Consider the following 20850-nt stretch of genomic DNA (forward strand, 5'->3'; position numbering starts at 1 on the left):
GGATTGACTAACATAGCTATCAGTCATCAGTTTCAAGATAAAACATTTTATTTCTATGATACCCTCATTATAATGACTTATATTTGCCCAAAGGAGCTTAAAAATTTAAGAACAATAAAAATGGTTTCATGTTTTCTAAGCAGTAAAATTCAAGCAGTTTGCAATAATTGCAAACACATTTTCTTGATTTCTCTGTAATCCAAATGTTCATCAATGTCCTACCTCAGAAAATGCAGAAAATTAGATGGTTCAAAAAAAGTCTAAAAGTAAAGCTATAAAATTTGGATTAAAATTTCAATTACATTATATTACCTAAATATAATATATTCTAATAATAAGGATTTAAATTCTATTTGCTAATATGAGAAAGAAATACTAAACAATTGAAGTAGTCCTCTCATTTCAACACTAAATTTAATATCTAATTTTATAGTTTATTGAAATGTACCACATCACAACAGTCTCTAACATTACTACCCCTTTAACTTATTATTAGGAACGCCACGATTTGTTTATAATCTCAGGAGAGCAACTCAAATAACATCATTTTCTATTCAGAATATAGCTACTGAGAGCACTTCCTACTGCTGTTTAAATCAGTCATAGAAGTCATAGTATTTAAGGCCCCTGGTGTTTTCTTTCCCTTTGCATCTTATTATTTGGGTCATTCATACATCTTTAACACAAGTTCCTCTCCTAAGCCATGTAGACTTCTTTTTATTATAGCAATTTACTAGCAACATAGCAGGACACATTATTTTAAAATATTTCTTATTCATATTGAGAGATGATGACATCTTCCCTCTGATTTTGCTGCATGTATTTTGAAAGATACGTTGTTCTGTGTTGAAAACTGCCTTCTAGGGTGAGATAAGAGATTTTTTAACCTTGTTATCAGCTGTATCCTGAAATAACACTGAGATACTAATGGATTTATTATTTCCACAGGGAGATACATCTTCCTAAGTATTTTTTCCTTCCAGTCATAATTTATTTAATATTTTGAGTAATCTTGCACAACTGCCTCTTTAGAAGGCAATGAAAGTTATTTCAACAAGCCAATGCTAACATCAGGTTGGTGAAAACTACAGACAAAACCACTCAAAATATTCCTCAGCACATTGGAATTATTAACATGCAAACTACCTTACTCAAAACCAGTTTTACAACCGTGTTTGCTCAAGCAATTAAATGCGTGCTATGGTAAATACATGAACTCTGTCAGTATATGGAAGTTTGGAAGCAGAGAACTTAAGAAAACCAAGCAAAACTCCCCTGGGGCAAATAACTCTCTAACTAGCAAAATAAGGAATTGCTATTTTATCTTTCCAGCAGATGTACGCTCTTGCCATTTCAAGGCCCTGCTACAGAATAATGTATGTATCTTAATTTGTCAGAGAGCCCTGCAGTCTGCAACAGGTGGCTTCACAATATGCTCCACACATGGAAAAAAGCGGGCCCCAATTTTTTTGTCTTCTTTCTTTTGCAAAGATGATGCTATTAATGTACATTCACAAAGCTCAGCAGCTGGCATCCAGGACTTCCTGGGAAGACCTGAGCTGTTTCCAACAGACATAAGGCCTAAGTACGTGTCAGTGAGCAAGCTGGAGGCTTTTAAAGAAAAATAAGATTAGGTATCTCAGTTATTTGGCTGCTCTTGCACAAGGGAAGTTTCTAGTTCTTGAAACCAGATTCATTCCTAAAGAGTAAGACGAAGGCATATGTAAGGTATACAGTCCAAGTGGATCATTTCCATCAGCCTGGTGACACTCTTTCAAGACATTTTTGCACAGTTGGCTGGTTTTATTCTGTCCAGTTGTTGTGCAGGAGTAACTAACATTGGCAGTGATGTAGAAAAGAAAAGTAGCAGCTCCAGGGCAGGAAAGAAGTATCAGCAACAGGGAAACAACAAATGGGAGTTTAAGGGATAAGGATGCAGTGGAAAGGGGGAAGAAGAGATAAAGAACTGTTTCCCATTAGGACTGGCAAACAACATTGCCTACTGCTTGCCGCTGAGGTGAGACCACAGCAAAGCACAACAGTAAAAAGAGAGTGCGGTGGGTGCTATTGATGAAGACACACTTTGCAGATTTAAATGGACATCGCTTTTAAAAGTCAGTACAATTTAGTCTTACAGTCACATCATCTAACCATAGGAACTTAGCTGCCTAAGTTGAGGGGCTAAGATACCTGTGCAGGAAAGGAGTAAGAGAGGCTGCTTCATTGATGACTTTGCGAAGCCCATGCCAGGCAACTCAAGAGTATTCTCTACCAACACCCTTCCCCCTCCCTTAATGAAGCCTCAATCCTAATTTAGGTGCCTAAATTATAGGAATGCTTCCTTTGGAGATAAAGGGTATAAGATAACTGTCAAACAGAATAGGATTATTCTGAATTATTTTACTGATCTCAACACAAACATTATCAGATAAAAGTCAAACTTGGAAGTTGTATACATTTACTGTCTGAAAAATTTCTCTATAAGGATGCACATTATTTAAACATAAGACAAAGAAAGCTAAACGTTTGGGTTGTTTGCAGAATGTTTATGTCAAACAATGGTACAGTTCTGTTTTGATTAAGGATGGTGAGAGGCAGCCAAATACACAGGCACTGTAGGTAATCAATCTTCTTAAGATATGCAGATCCTCAAATTTAGCTCATTAAATGTACTAATTTTATAATATTTCCATTAAAATTTATCATCCTGTAAATCTCTTCCCCAGACAGATCCCACATAGTTACTTTTCCCTTCCTTCTTCAGTAATGAAGAACAGTAACAAAGAACAGAGTTCCAAAGGCCAGAAGAGAATTTCTGTGTTCTAAGATTTACCACAACAGTACCTAGTGCTCCAACACAGCAGTTGAAAACTCTACTACTTCACACATTAAATGTTACATACCTATTTTAGTAGTGAGAAAATTCTCAAAATTGTTTTTTGCTGAAATGACTACAGGAATCTCCTGATTGGTAAGCAAATTCACAGCTGTCACTGAAGTAAGGGAGTCTGAAAACAAACGTAATGATCACAGTAAGTAAAATACACTAAGAACATTATCTACTATTGAAACCCAGTTTATCTTAAACATACATGAAATTTAATTTAGAATTTTGTATAATAAGAAAGAAAATTAAAAGCCACATTTCTAAAATGTTCAGACATTAAAACCTTCAGCAAGTCTAGCTGATAAATGTTCACAATTAGAAAACATTCTTATAACAAACACCTGAATAAAAACAGAGTAAGATTTGAACCATAATGAAACAAACAAACAAACAAACAAAACCAGTGAGTCCTTGACTAGTATTCGTGTGCCCCAGAGTTGTTATAAATTGGGTCTAAAAAGCCCTAAATGATATACTAGCAGACATTATAAACTTAAGCATAAAAAATACAGTTATTCTGATGAAACTGAAGGGGAGCATATGTACTACACTTACAACTTGCTTTCTTACTGAAGAGCTACAAAGCAAGAGAAATATTGACCAGTGTAAAACAGAGATCTAAATAACCAATTGATTTCCAAACAGAATATTCATATTAGAGATGAGGAAGCCAGTATCCACAGGAAAGGGGAGACAGGAGAGAATCAAGGATGATAAACTGAAACTGATTTACAATGTGCAGCTTTGTGGCTCGGCAAGAAGAAAATCAAACCTGAATACTCTGAGTTCTGAGGATTCAAACCCCACATCTCAATTTGGACCTGTTTCCAGCTTTTTCAGTGCCTTTAAGTTGATGATAATTAACATAATTAAATAATTAAAATAAATAATATATAGACTACTAAGAGCTTCATTTCAACTGCCTTCATAGCTAAGCTGAGGCAAGTTTCAGTCTTGTATTACTATGCATAAAATCTGCTTGAAATAAAATAACAGCATTTTACAGAATAGGGTTACTATATCTCATCAGTCTTGTTAATACAAATAATATAATTATGTATGTCTGGTTACTACTTTTTCAAATTTCAGGTCTCTGAGACACTCATATTCTAAATAAAATTTCTTACGTTCTAACCACTGCATATAGTTTTCCTCCTCTCTTTAAAAAACTGTATAAAAGGAATCATTTCAGTCTTTAAAACAACTAAGCAAAAAGCCTTGTGAACAGGATGTTGAGTGGGTAGGACAGTCTGCTTTTAAAAATAATTTCTCTCTTCCATCCAGCAATAATTTTGATTTTATGCTGGAACCCGAAATAATAACTCCAGTTTTTGAAGGCACTCTTTCTTTTGCTCATTTGCTCACATTATTATTATAATAGCTGTAAAGAGACGATATTAAGGTTAGAAACGTAAAAGAATGCATGCATAGTATTAAAATGAGATAATGAACAATATAAGGGTCAAATCTCAGATACCTCACACCAACAAAACTAGAAGACTTATCAGTTTGTAAATTAACACCAATTTTGCTAACTGTAAAGGTATTAAAACTTCAAGCTACTCTGCCATAAAATGTCTTTTTTTCCTCTCCTATAAAACTCAAAAACATACCCTCCTAATTATTTAAATGAGAATACAGTGAAGAAAGGGAGTCACAAGACTATTTCTGCTGAAAAAATAAAGTAAAATTTCAATGTTACTTCTGAATGTTTAAAAAATATATTGGTTATTGTGAAACTATGGTCTATCCAAGGTCACCAAAAATTTCATTTTACTTAAATGCCATTGTTGGCCCTTCATATGTACCACAGCTGAAATGCAAATCTGAAAGTCCATGTAGAAATTTTTCTCCTTTATCTTCTCTTCTTTAGAAAATACCCGTCTGTGCCTTTGAAATTCTCAAGAAACATTAAGAAATATCAGCCAGTTGCAACTGAAGAATGCAGATAAGTATATTTACAAACAGCAGGACTATGCAGTAATAGCATAGTTATGATTCTGGAATCGTGTCCACTTCAAAGCCTCTTTTTCAGGGAATTATGGCTGTCATTATTCCAGATCAGAGTTTCTTGACTTAACTCAAACAAAATGCGAAGTATATTGTCAAGAGACACACAAAAAAAGCTTTTCAACTATTTTCACATAAAAATTATATTAAAAATATACTGTTGTCTTTATTAAAAACAAGTTTTGCACCTGTGTGGTTTGGTTTAACATGCAAGGGCCAAAGATACGGGCATGTACATAGGTGTGCATTTTTGGGGTTAGTGCTTTCATTTAGCTGAACTGTGAGAATGGCAAATTTGTTTCTTAATAAAAATTCTCCAAACTTTGCTCAGCTCTGAGACAAGGTCCCCACATACTCAACACATTCAGGCTCCATTTTTGCTGATAGCAAGAAAACTTTTCTAAAGCTATAGAAGTGAAGCACTCAAAAATAAGGCAGGTTCTGTGCAATCATCACAATTTCCCACAAGATTCCTGCTTCACTGCTGTTGACATCAGATATTATATAGACATGAAGCCTCATCTTTACCAGTGAGGACAAAAATAACTACTGAACACCAGCCAGAAGCAGAAAAAAGAAATAATCAGTAGAAATTGTATTTAGTCTTGTAATTTTCAGGTTTTCCAAACAACAAGAAAATAGTAGATGCTAAATACAGGTAGAATTGGTGGTAGGAGCCCTCAGGAAGCCAGTTAATACCAATTAAAGAATTACCACTTATTTGTATCCTCTGTACAAATCACAATCTGCCATAGGGATACTCTGATTTTTGTATTAACTAAGGATCTGCACAGCAGAGGATTATTTTGCTATCTATCAATGATCCACTTTGCTATGTATTAGTGATCTATCGCCCTCTTCATAATCCCTGTGACAAGGGAAGATCATCGCTGGTGCACGAGTTGGTTCTGCTGTCTTTGTGCTAAAAACAAAACACCATTTGGCCATGAGATTTTTCCAATGGGCCGACACAGTCAGAGTTGGACTATTCACTTCTGGTACACTAAGAAACAAGAATCTGCTCCATTGCTTTTATATGCTATGAAGTGTCACAGCCATTATAAAAGTAAGAATTCTAACATAGCTGCTCTTACCACATCTGAAGCCAGGACAGGCTGATGTGCTCCTGTTTGACATGTACAAAGAATCAAAAGACCTGTTCCCTCTCAACAGGAACAGCTCCTGCTCAGCTTGACACGTATTCTCTGAAGATCATTCTCTAAAACTGTTACCCTTTCAGAACACAATGCAGTATGAGAAAAATATCACCTTTCCCTGGGATTAACTCCCTCTGAAAGACTTCCTTGAGACTGCTATTCCCATTCAGCAGGCTGTGACTTGGTAAGATGGCTATATGGGAAGCTCCATAAATGGCTTCAGGGGTATAGGTGTAAGCTGCCAGCTTCTCTCCTGTTACTTGACCATTAACCTGAAAAAGAGCAGAAAATATCCCCGATTATTTTTTTTTCTCCATTCGAAGCGCAGTGGTTTTACATTCCACTTCATTTTTATGGAAATAACAAATCTGTGTAGAAAATACACAGTTCTGAATAACAAAGCCTGATGCATTCCCACTATAGGGAAATTTCACATTCAAATATTTTCAAAATTTAATTTGAGACCTTGACAAAGTTGCTTTACGGTCTTGCCTCTGTTTATCTAAATATATATTAAACATTCTATTATAAAATAATATGTAATATTACATTGTGCTACTGAGTTATATTCAATCCCTAGTTCAGTAAACTGGAACCCTTCTGTTCCCTCTTAATGTGCATTCCCTGTTTCCAAGAAACAGAAACGAGATGTTACCTCTGAAATCTAAAGGGAATTCAAAATTTTTCTCAGCTACCAGGTTTTCCACTACACTTCTCTGATGAAGTCAATGCTGCAACTTATGTACACAAATAAATGAATAAAAGGTGGTACAACATTAAAACAACTTGATATAACATATGGGTAATAAACCCAGGAGACTGCTTAAGAATTACCACCTGGCACTACTGACAGGCTTTATATTTTAAGTCAATTAACTGTGAAGTGTATGGGGGTCTTAGAAGGAGATTTTTCTGCAACCATTGACAAAAATAACTTTTAAAAGGCACCTTCTACCAGTGTGCAATTCAGAGGTATTAAGAAAGTTTAAGCTGTCGCTAATTTGAGTTTCTCCCAACATTCAGTATTTTAAAATAAGAAGTCACTTTTAAAATATTAGACCAGAGTAAATGAGCACAACAAAGCTCTGAAGCACAAGGACTTAAATTCCATCATGGTCTCTGAAAATCTCTTCTGTTACTATCATATTCAAGAAGCCTTTTGCATCTCTTGAGAAAAATGAGAAAATCTGAAGTACTTCTGTAGATAATTGCAATTTTCTTAAGGTTTCTCTTTCCCTCCTATCCTTTCCATCTATCCAGACTTCTCTGTAGGTCCATTGCTAACTACAATAATAATTTGGTTTTCATTATTTTAAATATTGTGTGTAGTAAATGAAATAATGGACAAACATAAATACAGTGGCTTGCCTGAGGTCAGCCTGGGTCTGACAGAGAAGGGGCTGTGCAGAGAGGAGCTAAAGCCCAGCTAGATCCTGGCTCACTTGTGCAGTGTCACTTGATACTGCTCTTCATCCTGCTCTCTTAAACGTCCTAAATTTCAAGAATGCTTACTAGCTGGCATGTACTTTGGCACAAATTTGGGCCAAATTGCATTCAGTGTTGCACTTGAACACATGAACCCTTTCTCAAGTATGACAAATGGGGTTCTTTAGGAATCTGTGCTGTTCTGGCCATGAATGTGCCCAACCTTTTAAATCTGAAAATCCGTTCCCATTATGCATTTCAGGGGTTGTATTTAGCCCAACCAAGACAGCTGCATTGAAATTTCTGACTTACCTTTAGCAAGAAGTCAAGAGAGCATCCAACACAGTCACCAATCCAATTTGCTTGCATTTCTTTTATACCATACCACTCGGGGAGATCGGACAAAGCATCAAACATAGCCTGATGCAATAAAAGGAAGAATTAGTACATTCAATTTTTGTAAGCATACAAACTAAGACTATGGGTTTAATTATAACTAACAGCAAAATGATAAGTTTTTAAACGAATTTTTATACTGCTGCTGCCTCAAATTCATCTCTTTCAGAAGAGAATTAACATGGTGCAAGCCAGAGGCATGATGTCTCCAACAGAGACCCTGTTATTAAAAGAAGAGGCCTTCCTTTTGTATGGACTAAGCCTTAAACATAGAACATAGAACATAGAACATAGAACAAAACCCACAGAAAATATTCCCTACATGTGTAAACTGCAGGAAGTCTAAGTGACCCAATGAGCTGAACAAGATTACAGATACATAGGAGACGTTCTTGCAGATGTGAAGACTACTTTGGATTAGTTGTTCTAGACAATAGCCTGGAGATGGCAGTCAGACAAAGGACATTTACATATCCAAAAATTTTCAAGCTCTGACTTAAAATGGCAAAACAGAGTTTCCAGCTGCTTACCTATTTTTCATATTACATATTGGTATTTTACCAAGCACAACAGTCTGTAATATTGAATGGGATCTTTAGCTGATATCTTGTACATAAAAACCCCCAAACAACAAACAACAAATGATAATATTAAGGGTTCATATAAAATTCAAAATATAGATAATAATATGATATAATAATACAATAATATAATAATACTTTATGCAGCAGAGAAGAAATAAAGGGTTGACTCCTCCATTAGCCATCATGTCCAATAGTCAACCTGTAACTTCTATGCATACTTTTATACTCAGCAAGAGATATATCCATATATTTAAGTGCTTTCTGATGTGTGGCATGGAAGCATAACAGACTATTCCAAGTCAACTTATATTTGCTTACACAATTTGAACAGTATGTTTCTAATAAATAAATCTATAAAAAACTAAAGGAGATGATGTACAAAGGGATCAATAACTCAAAGCTCATCTCATTTCCACTTCATAATACTTCACATTTTGGTTATGAATACTCTACGACTGTCCAAATTCTTTACTTTGGCAGAAGTACAGCCAGAGGCATGAGTCACTCGGACTCAGATATGCTGAACAATTACAATTAGAATCTGAGAATAAGGCAACATGTTGAATAATTTTTCCTTCAGCTGTGACTCCCAAAATCAAACGTGCTAGCTCTTTACTATCTCATTAATTGCTAACAACCTTCAAGGATGGACAGTAGCTATTATGTGCTGCTCAAATTAAAAAGTGGGTAATTAGATAATTAGTGAATATACAACTACTTATTTTTCAACTCTTGTGTTTTAACTACGTTCTTAAACATTTTCAAAGTGAGAGGTATAAAAGATATCAGAAGGATTACTTTCTAGTTACTGCTCTGATGTATATCTATCATTCAAAATACAGCAAAGGCCATGTCTTTCATAAATCATATTACACTACCACTTGGGATTATTTTTGCTTTCTACATCTTTCAGAATCAGATTATTTTTTGGTAATTTATAAATAAAAGAACGGTGAGGTTTTGGAAGGCTTTAAATCATACCGTAACTTTAATCAGTTTTAGCTCACAATTGCAAGTATACTATATCACAGAGAATTCCCAGTTCTCATTATTCTCACTAATTCTAGTGTTCTAGAGACTACTGAGCTTTATCTGCAATGAACAGTCCATGTACATATACACCTACCAACGAATAATGAATAACTGGAGAGATATAGATACATACATAATACTTGGATACATGCTTTCTAAAAAATTCATGCGTTTTGGAAAGAATGAAATTGTGCCAATACACACAGAACTGGCTGGACACATTAGCAGATTTTTCTAAATCCTCCTGCTTGGATATCCATCGTGTTCTACATCACATTTTTCTGGCAGAAGCAGCTAAATGTGCATGTGCTCTGCTGAAATTGTACAGTCTGTAATTGCCTGCCAGCAAAACTTCCTAGATGATTTTTCACTGCAGGATTATATACAACAGGATTCTTAACACCAGTGTGATAATGATTTTAACTCTAGTTAGTTGGCCTTATTAGGAGCTATAGGCTACAGTCTGACCTAGCCAAATTATCCTCTTAATCATGCCATTGCTTCATGCAGCTAAATACAGTAACAGCCAACTTAGCGTCACCTAAACGAAGATAACAAAACTCACTCTGCCAGATGACACAGCCTAGCAGAGTTCGCAAACCCAAACCCTTCACATCTTAATATGCACAAGAACAGTGTTAAGGCATGTTAAAAAACTCAAAACAAACAAAAACAAACAAGTAAAACCAACCAAACAAACCAACCAACCATCACCACCACAAAAAAAAAACCCACTAAAAAATTTCAGTATGGAATTATGATTCTCTGTTCTTTGTACTTAACACACTTTTGTTTTCTTGTCAAGGCTACAAATGGCAAGTGAAGTAGAAAACAAACAACATGTAAACCACAGAAACTTTACATAGTGTTATAGAGGCAAAAATATACATTATGTATACTGCTAGCATGTTAAGAGTGTTTCTGTACAGTAAATTAACTTAGGATACTCACTAACAGGAAAGCAGAAAAACACATTAATTATTACACACACAAATGCACTTGAACATTCAAAATTCATCTGTGCAAATTAGGAAGTTTTAAAAAATTGCTTAAGAGAAATCCTTTTAAAAACCCTACTATTTGAAAAGTTAGATAGTACCTCCCTTCATTTTGCTTCCACGTTCTTTTTTAAAATCACTGTCATGTTTGATAAAACATCCTCTGAATCATCAAAGCAGTCGTACGAATTTTGCTCCAATTATTATTTTGCTATTACTGATATGATTCCTGAAACAAAAATCCTGACCCTTAAAGGTATGTACATAACTCCTAGTCATAGGTGCCACAAGTTTGTTAACCAGGGAACACAGAAAAGATAATCAACAAGAAGATTCCCAGCACACAAGCTAATAAACAAAAGTAAAACCATGCCGAATTCTGCAAGGGACAAAGAACAACAGCAGTATTACAATCCAGTAAGCAGTGAGTGATAATCTCATAGTGAGAAACTTGGAAACATTAGATAGCAGAGTCTTTCTACTTTCATTTTTCACAGCTCAGGAAGAGACAAGAAAACTTCAAATGCAAATGTCTAATTATAGGAGAAATTACTCCCATCTTAATTAAACACAAGTCAAGGTAAAGCATAAGTATGTTTTGCCAGTCTTTGAGATCTAAAGACAGACAGACTCAGGAAAAAACTAAACAAATCAAAGCTATGTTTAGGGATGAGAATTACTTCAAGACTCTTACATCTTTTAGGAAAGTTTGATATAAGTGCTGGAGAAGCTGAAGATTCAAGATAAACTAATGTTTCACTGCTTTACTCTTTCAGAATACCTAGAAAATTCTGTCATAGATAGATGAAACTCAACCAGCTGAGCTGATCAGATAGGCACAAAATCAAGATGAGTTTGGTGAAAATTCACCACAGACAATGATGACCAAGTCTGAAACTAGAAGTAAAGCAAGCGGAAAACTCATCTCACATATCCAGGTGTTTAGTGTGTTCAAGATTCATACAGAAACATAACTTCAGTTCAGTAATCTTCAGACAGAAAAAAGGTCCATCTAATCAAAGAAGAGAAGTGCTTTATAATTTACCAAGAGTATCTCAACTCCAAAAGTCTCCCTGCTTGTAGTTCAAAGAGGAAGGATTCTGCAAAGCACCTAAAAAATTCACACTCTCACTTTGGGAACTAAAATTTTTAGTATGATCAATGCCTGCCACTAATTTCATACTTAGTGAGAGTGTTTCAACTCTTCTATGACAGTAAATGAAATAAAGTGAAAAATCTAAATATAAGCTATAAAGCCAAATGTTTGCTTTTATTTTCAATCAAGACACTTTAATGAAGTTTGACGAATTTGTACCATGACAAGAAGACTGAAATAAAAGGTCAGCAAAAGGCTTCATTTCAAAAGCATTCAATTCATTAGCAAAATAAAATTGTCTTCTACTAAATTAACATACAATTTAAAAGCTTTGCTTCTGAGGAAGAATCAAATAAATATTCAAGATCTGTTTGGATTCAAATTAAATTCTTCACTTCATTTGATCAAGCTCCCAAAAAAGTAACCAAATATAAACTAAAGATTGCACAAAAATAATTTAATACAACTTAATATATTAATTAAAGTACAGGAAGTTAAAGTTAGGCTGCCCACTGTTTTATTTTGCACTCTTCTGCACAGTTCCAACTGTGATTATACAGTACAGCTTCTGATGGTATTTAATCTCTTCTTGTTTGTTGGGTTTTGTTTGTTTGTTTGTTTGTTTTACCTTCATTAGTTTCTGCCTGTACTATCCTAGGTCACTGTTGACTCTTATTTCCCATGTGTCAAGTGTACTGAAAACGTATGTTAAAAAGGAGCAATAGCATGGATACTGTGTATATGTCAAATTCTTTTACATGTCTGAACTGTCAGCAGTTTTCCCCTTTCTTTACCCTATAATTATATGGTCAAACACAAACCTCTGGTTTGATTACATAGAACAGAGGCAAAGAAATGATTCCTCAAAAGCAAAACGTAAAGCCAGTGCTCTTCTCCAGATTTGCTCTCCAGAGCTGTTCGCATTGTTTTCAGTTGCCTAAGAGAAGATATTCCCTTTCCAATATAATGAAGCCTATCTTTGGGATAAATAAGCAATTGATTTCATAAATATAAAAGCTCTTTAAAACATTTGTTAGCACTTATATTAATAGTAGTACTGAGCATTCACTGTCCTGACTAACCTTATACGAACAGGAACTTCAATGTATATTGCTGTAGCATCAAATGAGATGCTGCATTTAAACTAAGGTGAAAAGATCAGCCTGGTCTGAATACCCACAAACAATTTTCTGTCTTGCCAAGGTGATATTTCTTCATTAATGAAGCATTAAGCAAGCTCTGGAGTGCTCTTGGTCCCTGTCCAGCAGAAAGCTCTCAGCCTGACTTGAGAGGAAAAGTTTCAAAGTGAGGTTTATAAGGCCCATTCTGTTGGAAGAAGACAACTATGGGCAAGAGCCCAAGTGTGGGAAGTGAAAAAATCACACATAAAGCATGAAAAACAAAAGAGAAAGAATTTCTATTTGCCTCAATGACGAGGCATTACCTTATGTTATGAAATCCAAAATACTGTCAAGATTCTTAACATCCTAAAATGCAGTACTTCAGTTTCATTACCATTCTGCTTAATATCTCAGGAATAGAAAATTAAAAGAAAACAAGCAAAACATGATTATGTGAAATAATTCCAAATCTATTCAGACCAGACAAAGGGGCTGTCAGATGCAGTGCAAACCCAGAGAAAAGCTGTAGAAGAACTAGTAGATCATTTGCTGTTTTCCCTTCACAGGGTCAGCACCGTACTAAACATCTCAGTTCCTGCACCCCATGGAATAGGAGAAGAATTTGTCTCTAAATACCTGTACAAAAAAACCCTACAAACAAACAAAAAAACACAACAAACTAAGAAAAAGTACTGCTTATCTGTATGGCAACTGTAAATTAGAGTGGTAGAATTTTCTAGGCCCTGTCACTTTCCTTAGTATTTAAATTAAGTATAGATACGCTATCTTATTGCTGTGCAAAAAAGGGAGATGATTTAAGTAAAAACCTGAAGTTTCAAAGTTGCTTCTACTTTATTTGGTTCAGATAAAGATTATTTTCTGGTTATTTAGGTCATTTCTGAAAAGTAAAATATGAAAAAAGTTGTATAAAATTAATTTTGGAAAAACATGGACTATGCAAAGACTAACCTTACAGATTCTGGTTTGAGGACTCAGTTGACCGTGCATAAAAATCATAGGAGCAATTCACAGGTACACACAGAAAATACTAACATTTACAGCTAGATTTTTCCAATGAATCTGCCTACAGATTCAGCTGGGTAGCCATAGCAACTAAATGTTTAAGCTTAAACATCTCAAATGCACAGACAACAATTTGAATAATAATGTCATCAGTTAAGGCATTATACTTTTATCAAAGAAATCTGTCAGAAGAAAAATGACATGTAAAATGTTCTTAAAACTCCATAAAGCTGCTAGACCATTTCATATGTACTTCACAGTTTAAAAAATAGGTCACGATTACTTTATTACTTTACATAACCAAAATGTTATCTGTTAAGTGTTTAAAGCATGGTCAGTATTTTTGTCCTTTGAAAAAAGTTCATTGCCAATGCTAAATTGCCACGTGAGCAAACACTCCTTTGTTGGCATTTTTTATTTCAAGAAAGGACAATGAGCTGGTGCAGTAACAATAAAGAAATCAAAGCAAATCCACAGATGATTCCTCTGGACACAACAGAAATCTAAAGAATAGAGTGTGCAGGAGAAAACATAAAATGACAAATGGGTGAAAGTGAGGAACAGAGGTGTCTAGAAAGATCATTGATATGCAGTATAAATATGTTGAACAGTTACAAGAAAATAATTTTTGGATTATTGCTAGCTGGTAATTTGCATGAAGAATTAAGGGATGGCAAATTCATTAATGTATTTTAAATGGAACCTTGCCTACGAACCACAGTTATGAAATAAAAACTTACATTTTCCTCTAAGCCACACAGGAAAGGAGTTAGTTACCAGAAATAAAGCTTTTTTTCAACATGCTTTCCAACTCTGTCAACTTAACTTCTGGAAGAATAGGAAATATATTTGCAGAGAGTCTTGTTGCAGAAAAAGGGCACAGAAGGTAGAGCTCTCTGATATTTGGTCTTCATTTTCTGTAAACTTTTGAGAAGAAATAAGTGACCGCTGAAGGTGCAAGCAAAAGGTGACCAAAATCAAATGGCTTCCCCCATGAGATACCAGAACTGGATAAAGGCCTCTCTGGAGAAAGCTGAGTGGGAGTAGAACATACTTAAAGAATATTAACCCTCTAAATCTAGAAGTAGCCAAAGTGAGAAAAAAATACAAATCTTTCCCCAAAAGGTTCAAGAATTAATTTAATATCAGATAATACCTTAGTGCTTCCAATTTTTTAATTTCAAATTAAAAAGTAGAGAAAGTTTAGTGGATAAAAGAAATCCAGCCCTACAACTCACTGAGAGACTGATCTACCTGGCTCTCTACCCTTTCCCAAACTTACCATAGGAAGAACATCACACACAAGGAAGGAATAAATCTGCTCTGTACCCATGAACTTGTGCAAGCTGTGGGATACAGGAAAGAGAGGGCCAGGTGAGTTCTGATACGAATTCTGGCAGTATGGCTCAAAGACCTAAAAGCTGCTCTATAGTGACAGAAAACATAGGTCTTCAGATCAGAATTATTTTGACCACACCAATCTGGCACCATCTTGCCTTAACTTTCTGGACACCTTCAAAAGAAGCAGAGGTAGACAAAAATGTTCAATGGGCAATTGACTCAGAAGTGGGGAATAAAGACCTCAGGGCCAGACAAGGTCTGGAAGAGCGAAGTTCTATTTCTGTTGCTCTCTTAACACAAAAAATGTTTACCATAGATTTGAAATCCCCAGTGCCATTAAAGACAGTCTTTATAATGTCCTCCCAGATTTCCTATTTACAGGAATGTGGCATAGGGAGTATCACAAATCATCTCCACCATCTAAGCCTAATAAAAGTGTTCTCTACTGTGGTAGCATCCTGAGCCTTCAGGTGCCTGAAAATAACTGCAGAGAAGGAACTACACGCACATTCATGGCAAGTCCCAAACAACTGAAAAAGGGAAGTGATATAAATAACAAATCTAATTGTTGTACTCATTTATCATTAGAAGCACTGATATCTGAAGTGTCCCAACAGCAAAGACTTTCGAGAAAAGGAAGTTTTGCTGGTAGTAGTTCTGGTCCACAATGTAAGCCAGGAAAATCTCTTTATGGAAATGGGTGTATTCAAGATCATGAGACATGACATAATCCCCCTTGCTGAAGCGAAGTTATTTGCACCACTAATGTTATCATCCTAAAATCATATTAGTGATTAAAAATCTTTGGCTTCTTAAAGAGATGCCCCTATCTTCCATACCAATTAGGACTAGTCTGTAAAATCTAGACCCTCGGCTCCAAGATGCTCTGTAAATGAAAAATTTAAATGAGCGTCTCTCAATAAAGCCTGGTCTAGCAAAGACTTTTGAAAAGAGGTGGGGAAGAAGGCTTGAGGAATAGGCTAGGAAGAGTGACTGCTGTAACCATGGTGTTCAACACTATGGTATTTAGGACAACATGGATTCAGATCAACTGTAAACAGCCTGGATCAAAAAAAAAAGTTTACAAAAGAAACAGATAGAGAAGGAAGGACTCATGTCTCTTACCATTCCTTGAAAAGTACTGAAATGACTACTGTAAGGAATAAAGAAATGTTTACACAGTTGAGTTTCAAGGATAGTTCATCAAGATATTCAGAAACAGGAGCCAAAGTTTTAATTTGGCATCTGTCAAAATGCTTTTGTGAAGCTTCCTGGTTGTGCCAGTGTGAGCGCATAGTCTCTAAGAGATTCAAGTACTTGGGCCAGAGTTGGCTCAGAGACTGTCTCCCTCTGAAGGACAATCTTCAATTGTGGCTTGCAGTTCATTGACCATTCAGAGCTGTATGGCCAAGACAGTCTTCTTCAGAAGGTAAGACACAACATACTATGTTATCCAGCTTCTTGCACCCGGAAAGAATAAATTAAGTACCAAAAAAGGGCATTTATTTGTTTTAATTTTCCAAAGCATGAAATCCATCTAATATCAGATAGCGGATTTGGAATAGCAGAGGTGATCTGCTACTCTTATTTGAATGCTGGGAAAAAAAAAAGTTTTTTTTTGCCCCTCTACAACCAAATGTTTAAAGCCCTTGCCAAAAGAAGCAGAGTGAGACTCTTTAAAATGTGCCAGAACTACAGCAACAAAATCAGGAGTCAGTGGAGGGTGAGTAAAAAGGAAAATCCAAACCACCTGCTGATGCTTGGTAGCATCTGTCACTATACAAGAAGTGGGAGCACATGAAGGCAATGCTTGCCAAAGCACTTGAGCTGGGAGCAATATGGCATCATTTATCAGCCTGGTTGTATCAACTAGCACAGACCCTATGATGTCAATCAAGTACAGAACAAACTATAGGGAAACTTTTACAGAGATTTGTAGAGTACCCAATCATCCTCTGTAGTAATGCTTAAAGGTTTTGTAGAGGTTGGTATAAATGAATATCCCCAAATAAAAAGTACAAGAAGCTCTCCTTCATGGTGCCATTAAGATGTTAAGGAACAAGGGTCATTTGCACTTTTGTCCTTCATGCAGATAGGGGATTGTGGCAGTTTCTTGAGGTGACATCTTTCGGGGGGAAGATGAGGGGTTGTTGTGAAGGCACAAGTTCCTTCTTGATATCAGCTGAGCCGACTTAATGGAGAATGACAAGTGGGAGACTTGATCACCCCAAGAGCTGATGCCTTTCCTGTAATTACATGACAGGGACTAAAGACAAAGATTAATCCTACTCCCTAGAGAAGGGTGGATATTGACCAAGACGTAATAATACCATGAGTCAAGGGTGTTTTCAAGGTTACTGAAAAGCTCCTCAGTTTTGTCTTCTGGTCTTCATGAGTAAAACTTCAAGGCTGATTCACTCCTCTTAGAGGGAGATGAATGAACAGTGATTTGCTGCAAGCATGGATACAGCCCTGAAATACCAGTCATTATTTCCTATAACCTCTATAACAACAGACAATAGACAAAAGGTGTATTAGTAAAGGTAGAAACTCTATTGAACCTCCAGCCTCAAACTGAGAGAATCAGTGAGTTGGGGAAGACCCTGAAATATCCCAAAGGTCATTATGACATCTGGTGACAAGAGCACCAAGAAAAAGCTCAGAAGGTTGTGATCATTTTGTGATCATGCAGACATGCTCAATTTTTCCTTCAGCTCTAGCAAATGTTCCCTCCTTACTGTCAGAACAGGCAGCGAAATCAGAAAACATGTATCTCAAATATTGTCTTTAAATAAGAGGAATTAAAGCGTGAGACAGGACTAGATGATCTTTTGAGGTCCCTTCCAATCCCTAACATTCTGTGATTCTGTGATATCTAAGGTTTTTCTCTTTATTATCCTAGAGTGAAACCTAGAGTGAGACCTGGAATTTTTCTCCCTGGATGATGGTGGAAATTTGGTTTTCTGAGTCTGAGGCTCAGAAGGAGGGTCAAAGATGAATTTTTAATATTTTATTTGGAATAATTTTCTCAATCTGTATTTGAAGTCCAAATACACAGAGCACTTGGATGGAATTAAAAAAAATAACTCAGAAAAAAACAGGAATTCTATCCTTTAATTTTAGAGAGCATAAAGCCGGTACAATTTTGTTGAAGAACTCCTAGTTATAGAAGCTAAGTTCTCCCATCCCAATCAAAATCTGAGCTTATAACAAAAAAAGATGTGTAAATAACTTGAAAATATTTTTAAAGTTGGAGATAGTCAAACACAGTAGAACATGAAGTAGAATCGAAGATCCAGATGAATCTTCAGTAAAGAACAGTTAATCATAAAGAATGTCCATTTCAGACACATGTTGAAATGAATGCTAGGTGAGAGAATGTACTCCACTGCTTATACTCATGCTTGTTAGTCCAACAGGTCGACAGACAAACAAGTTTTTAGTTCAAAAGACTGCATAGCTGTACACTCAAAATATGATGCAGAATTCATTAATTCACCTCTAATTTATGCTTTTAGATTTCTTCAAATGTTAATCCCACACCAAATACTTAAATTCTTCTTCCCAAAGTCTTTCTTTTCACTTCTATAACAGCTTCTTATATGCACACATACACAGGTATAGATCATGTATATTATTATCTTATTATGTATTACACAAACATGCATACATAGAAGACCACATTCAGCTTGATGAATATTTCTGGAGGAAAAGTTGCCTCTTTTGAGTGCTATCAAAGTTTCCAAAAACTGTATTCTCATACCTTTGCATAAGCAGTGGTTTTGATAAACCACTGCTTGAGGTATTTCTGTTCCACTTTAGCTCCTGAACGCCATGAACAACCATTGTCATCCACTTGTTCGTTAGCTAGAACGGTCTGATCCACTGGATCCCAATTAACCAAAGCCTAAAAAAAGTTTCAGGAAAAAAAAAATATTTTCAGCAGCTATTTCAAAATCAGAATCTTACTTTTCAGACACCAAAAGAATTACCCAGAAACATTCCCTGGGCCCCTGAGTTTTCTACATTTTGATGACACTCATTTGAACCAGTGACATGGACTCTACTGAAGGTGTTTTGGATACTCATCTTCTCAGAACTCAAAAACCTGAAGAATGTGGTTGGGAGCATTTGTCTTGATTGATTATGCCAACTGCACAGGCTGACATTTATTATAATATTAAACAGGTACATCTTCCAACTGACTATACGGCAAACTACACAATCTGATGGTTAAAAGCTTGTCCACCACTATGTTCAAAAGCGGTGAGTCGGACTGAGGGGCATGGATAACCAAGGATCTCCAACTTCGGGGGACAGAATCACAAAGAAGTATTACAGTAGTCAACTACATTTCAAGTAAAATACTTGACATTTCTGCACATAGCTTGTCAACTGTGTGAAATGCTTTTGGAATAATTTTTCCTTATCAACACATATACATTAGAGAAGATTTAAAGTGACATAAATGTTGGTGTTCAACTCTACAAACCTTGCTTTTGGGGGGCTAATTGAAATATCAGACATAACATACTGGGGAGAAAGTAAAAAAAAAAAAAAAAAAAATAAAATTCCTCCCCTCCCACCCAGAATTGAACAATTTAGCTCATCAGTTTTCATAAATATATAAGTCCACAAAAGAATCTAGAGAGTCATTCCAGAAAGAAAAAGAGCAATAGAGCAATCCATTTTATGAGTGTTATTTAGTATTCAAGCGAAATCAAAGTTGAATCAGCCTGACTGAAAAAAAACAGTAGCTCCAGCTCTGTAGTGTTCAGGTGGGACAGAGTTAATTTTCTTCCTAGTAGATGGTATAGCACTGCATTTTGGATTCAGTATGAGAAAAACATTGATAATACAGGGATGTTTTGGTTGTTGCTAAGTAATGTTTATACCAAGTCCAGGACTTTTCAGCCTGTCAGGGGTGGGGAGTGAACAAATGCCTGTGTGTGGTGTTTAGCTGGGTTGAACCACAACAACATTAAACATAATTTCAAAAATTGAAATGCATTCTCCAGGTATGGGGAGGACTTAATATCTCAATCTAAAAACTAATCACTGTCCTCCTATTACTCACTTTACATTTTATCTATCACTGATCACCTTCTGAAATGCCCCATTCTCCAAACAACTGATGTTGTTTAGTTTTAAATAGGCTATATATTCTTAGAAATAGTAAATATCACAACCATTTTACAAATCTTACAGCGAGGACAGCAGAAAGGCAGATGCATTGATCTTCTTCCTTAGGAATACTGACACTGGTTTTGTTACCAGTGTGTGGTATGTCTGTGTGCATGGACAAATTCTGATTACCTACATTGATTTATACTACATTTATTGTATATAATGAATGAAAGTCATTCTTTGATAAAAAACAACTCCCTTTCAAATGAAGCTTGTGTGAATTCAGTGTGACACTGGAATTTAATGTTTTTTGTTTGCCTACCTTTTATTTGTTACCAACCAATAACACCACACTGGTTTTTCTAAAAGGCTCCTGAAAATTCACTGGGAAAATAAAAGCAATCAATATATTCGCCTATTGCAGATCTATTTTCTAAACTTTCAGAATACACAACTTCTTCAGTAATGATACAACACATTTTGAAGTTGGCTCTAAAGTAATTATCTTTTAAATGTTCTGAAAAAAACCTACATCACTACAAAGTAAAAATAACAGTTAGAGAGAGATATGTCAGATAATATTAAGAAACAATAAAATTCCAGCTGCATAAAGCAGTATTAGTGTATGCTTGTATTAAATTAGCTATGGCTCA

At 35.5% G+C, this 20850-nt stretch overlaps 1 protein-coding gene across 2 annotated transcripts in view; it reads right to left on the minus strand.

Moving 5' to 3' along the window:
- Positions 1-20850, minus strand: part of LARS2 (leucyl-tRNA synthetase 2, mitochondrial) — an 87528-nt gene that overhangs the window by 36763 nt on the left and 29915 nt on the right. For both annotated transcript variants that reach the window (XM_065051765.1, XM_065051766.1), the window contains 4 exons: positions 18834-18977; positions 7792-7899; positions 6167-6326; positions 2904-3008 (listed from right to left, as the gene is read on the minus strand). In XM_065051765.1, the coding sequence (XP_064907837.1) occupies positions 2904-3008; positions 6167-6326; positions 7792-7899; positions 18834-18977 (517 nt within the window). The remainder of the gene's footprint in view (positions 1-2903; positions 3009-6166; positions 6327-7791; positions 7900-18833; positions 18978-20850) is intronic.

This window comes from Columba livia, chromosome 2 (genome assembly GCF_036013475.1).
Source record: "Columba livia isolate bColLiv1 breed racing homer chromosome 2, bColLiv1.pat.W.v2, whole genome shotgun sequence".
Classification (NCBI taxonomy): domain Eukaryota; kingdom Metazoa; phylum Chordata; class Aves; order Columbiformes; family Columbidae; genus Columba; species Columba livia.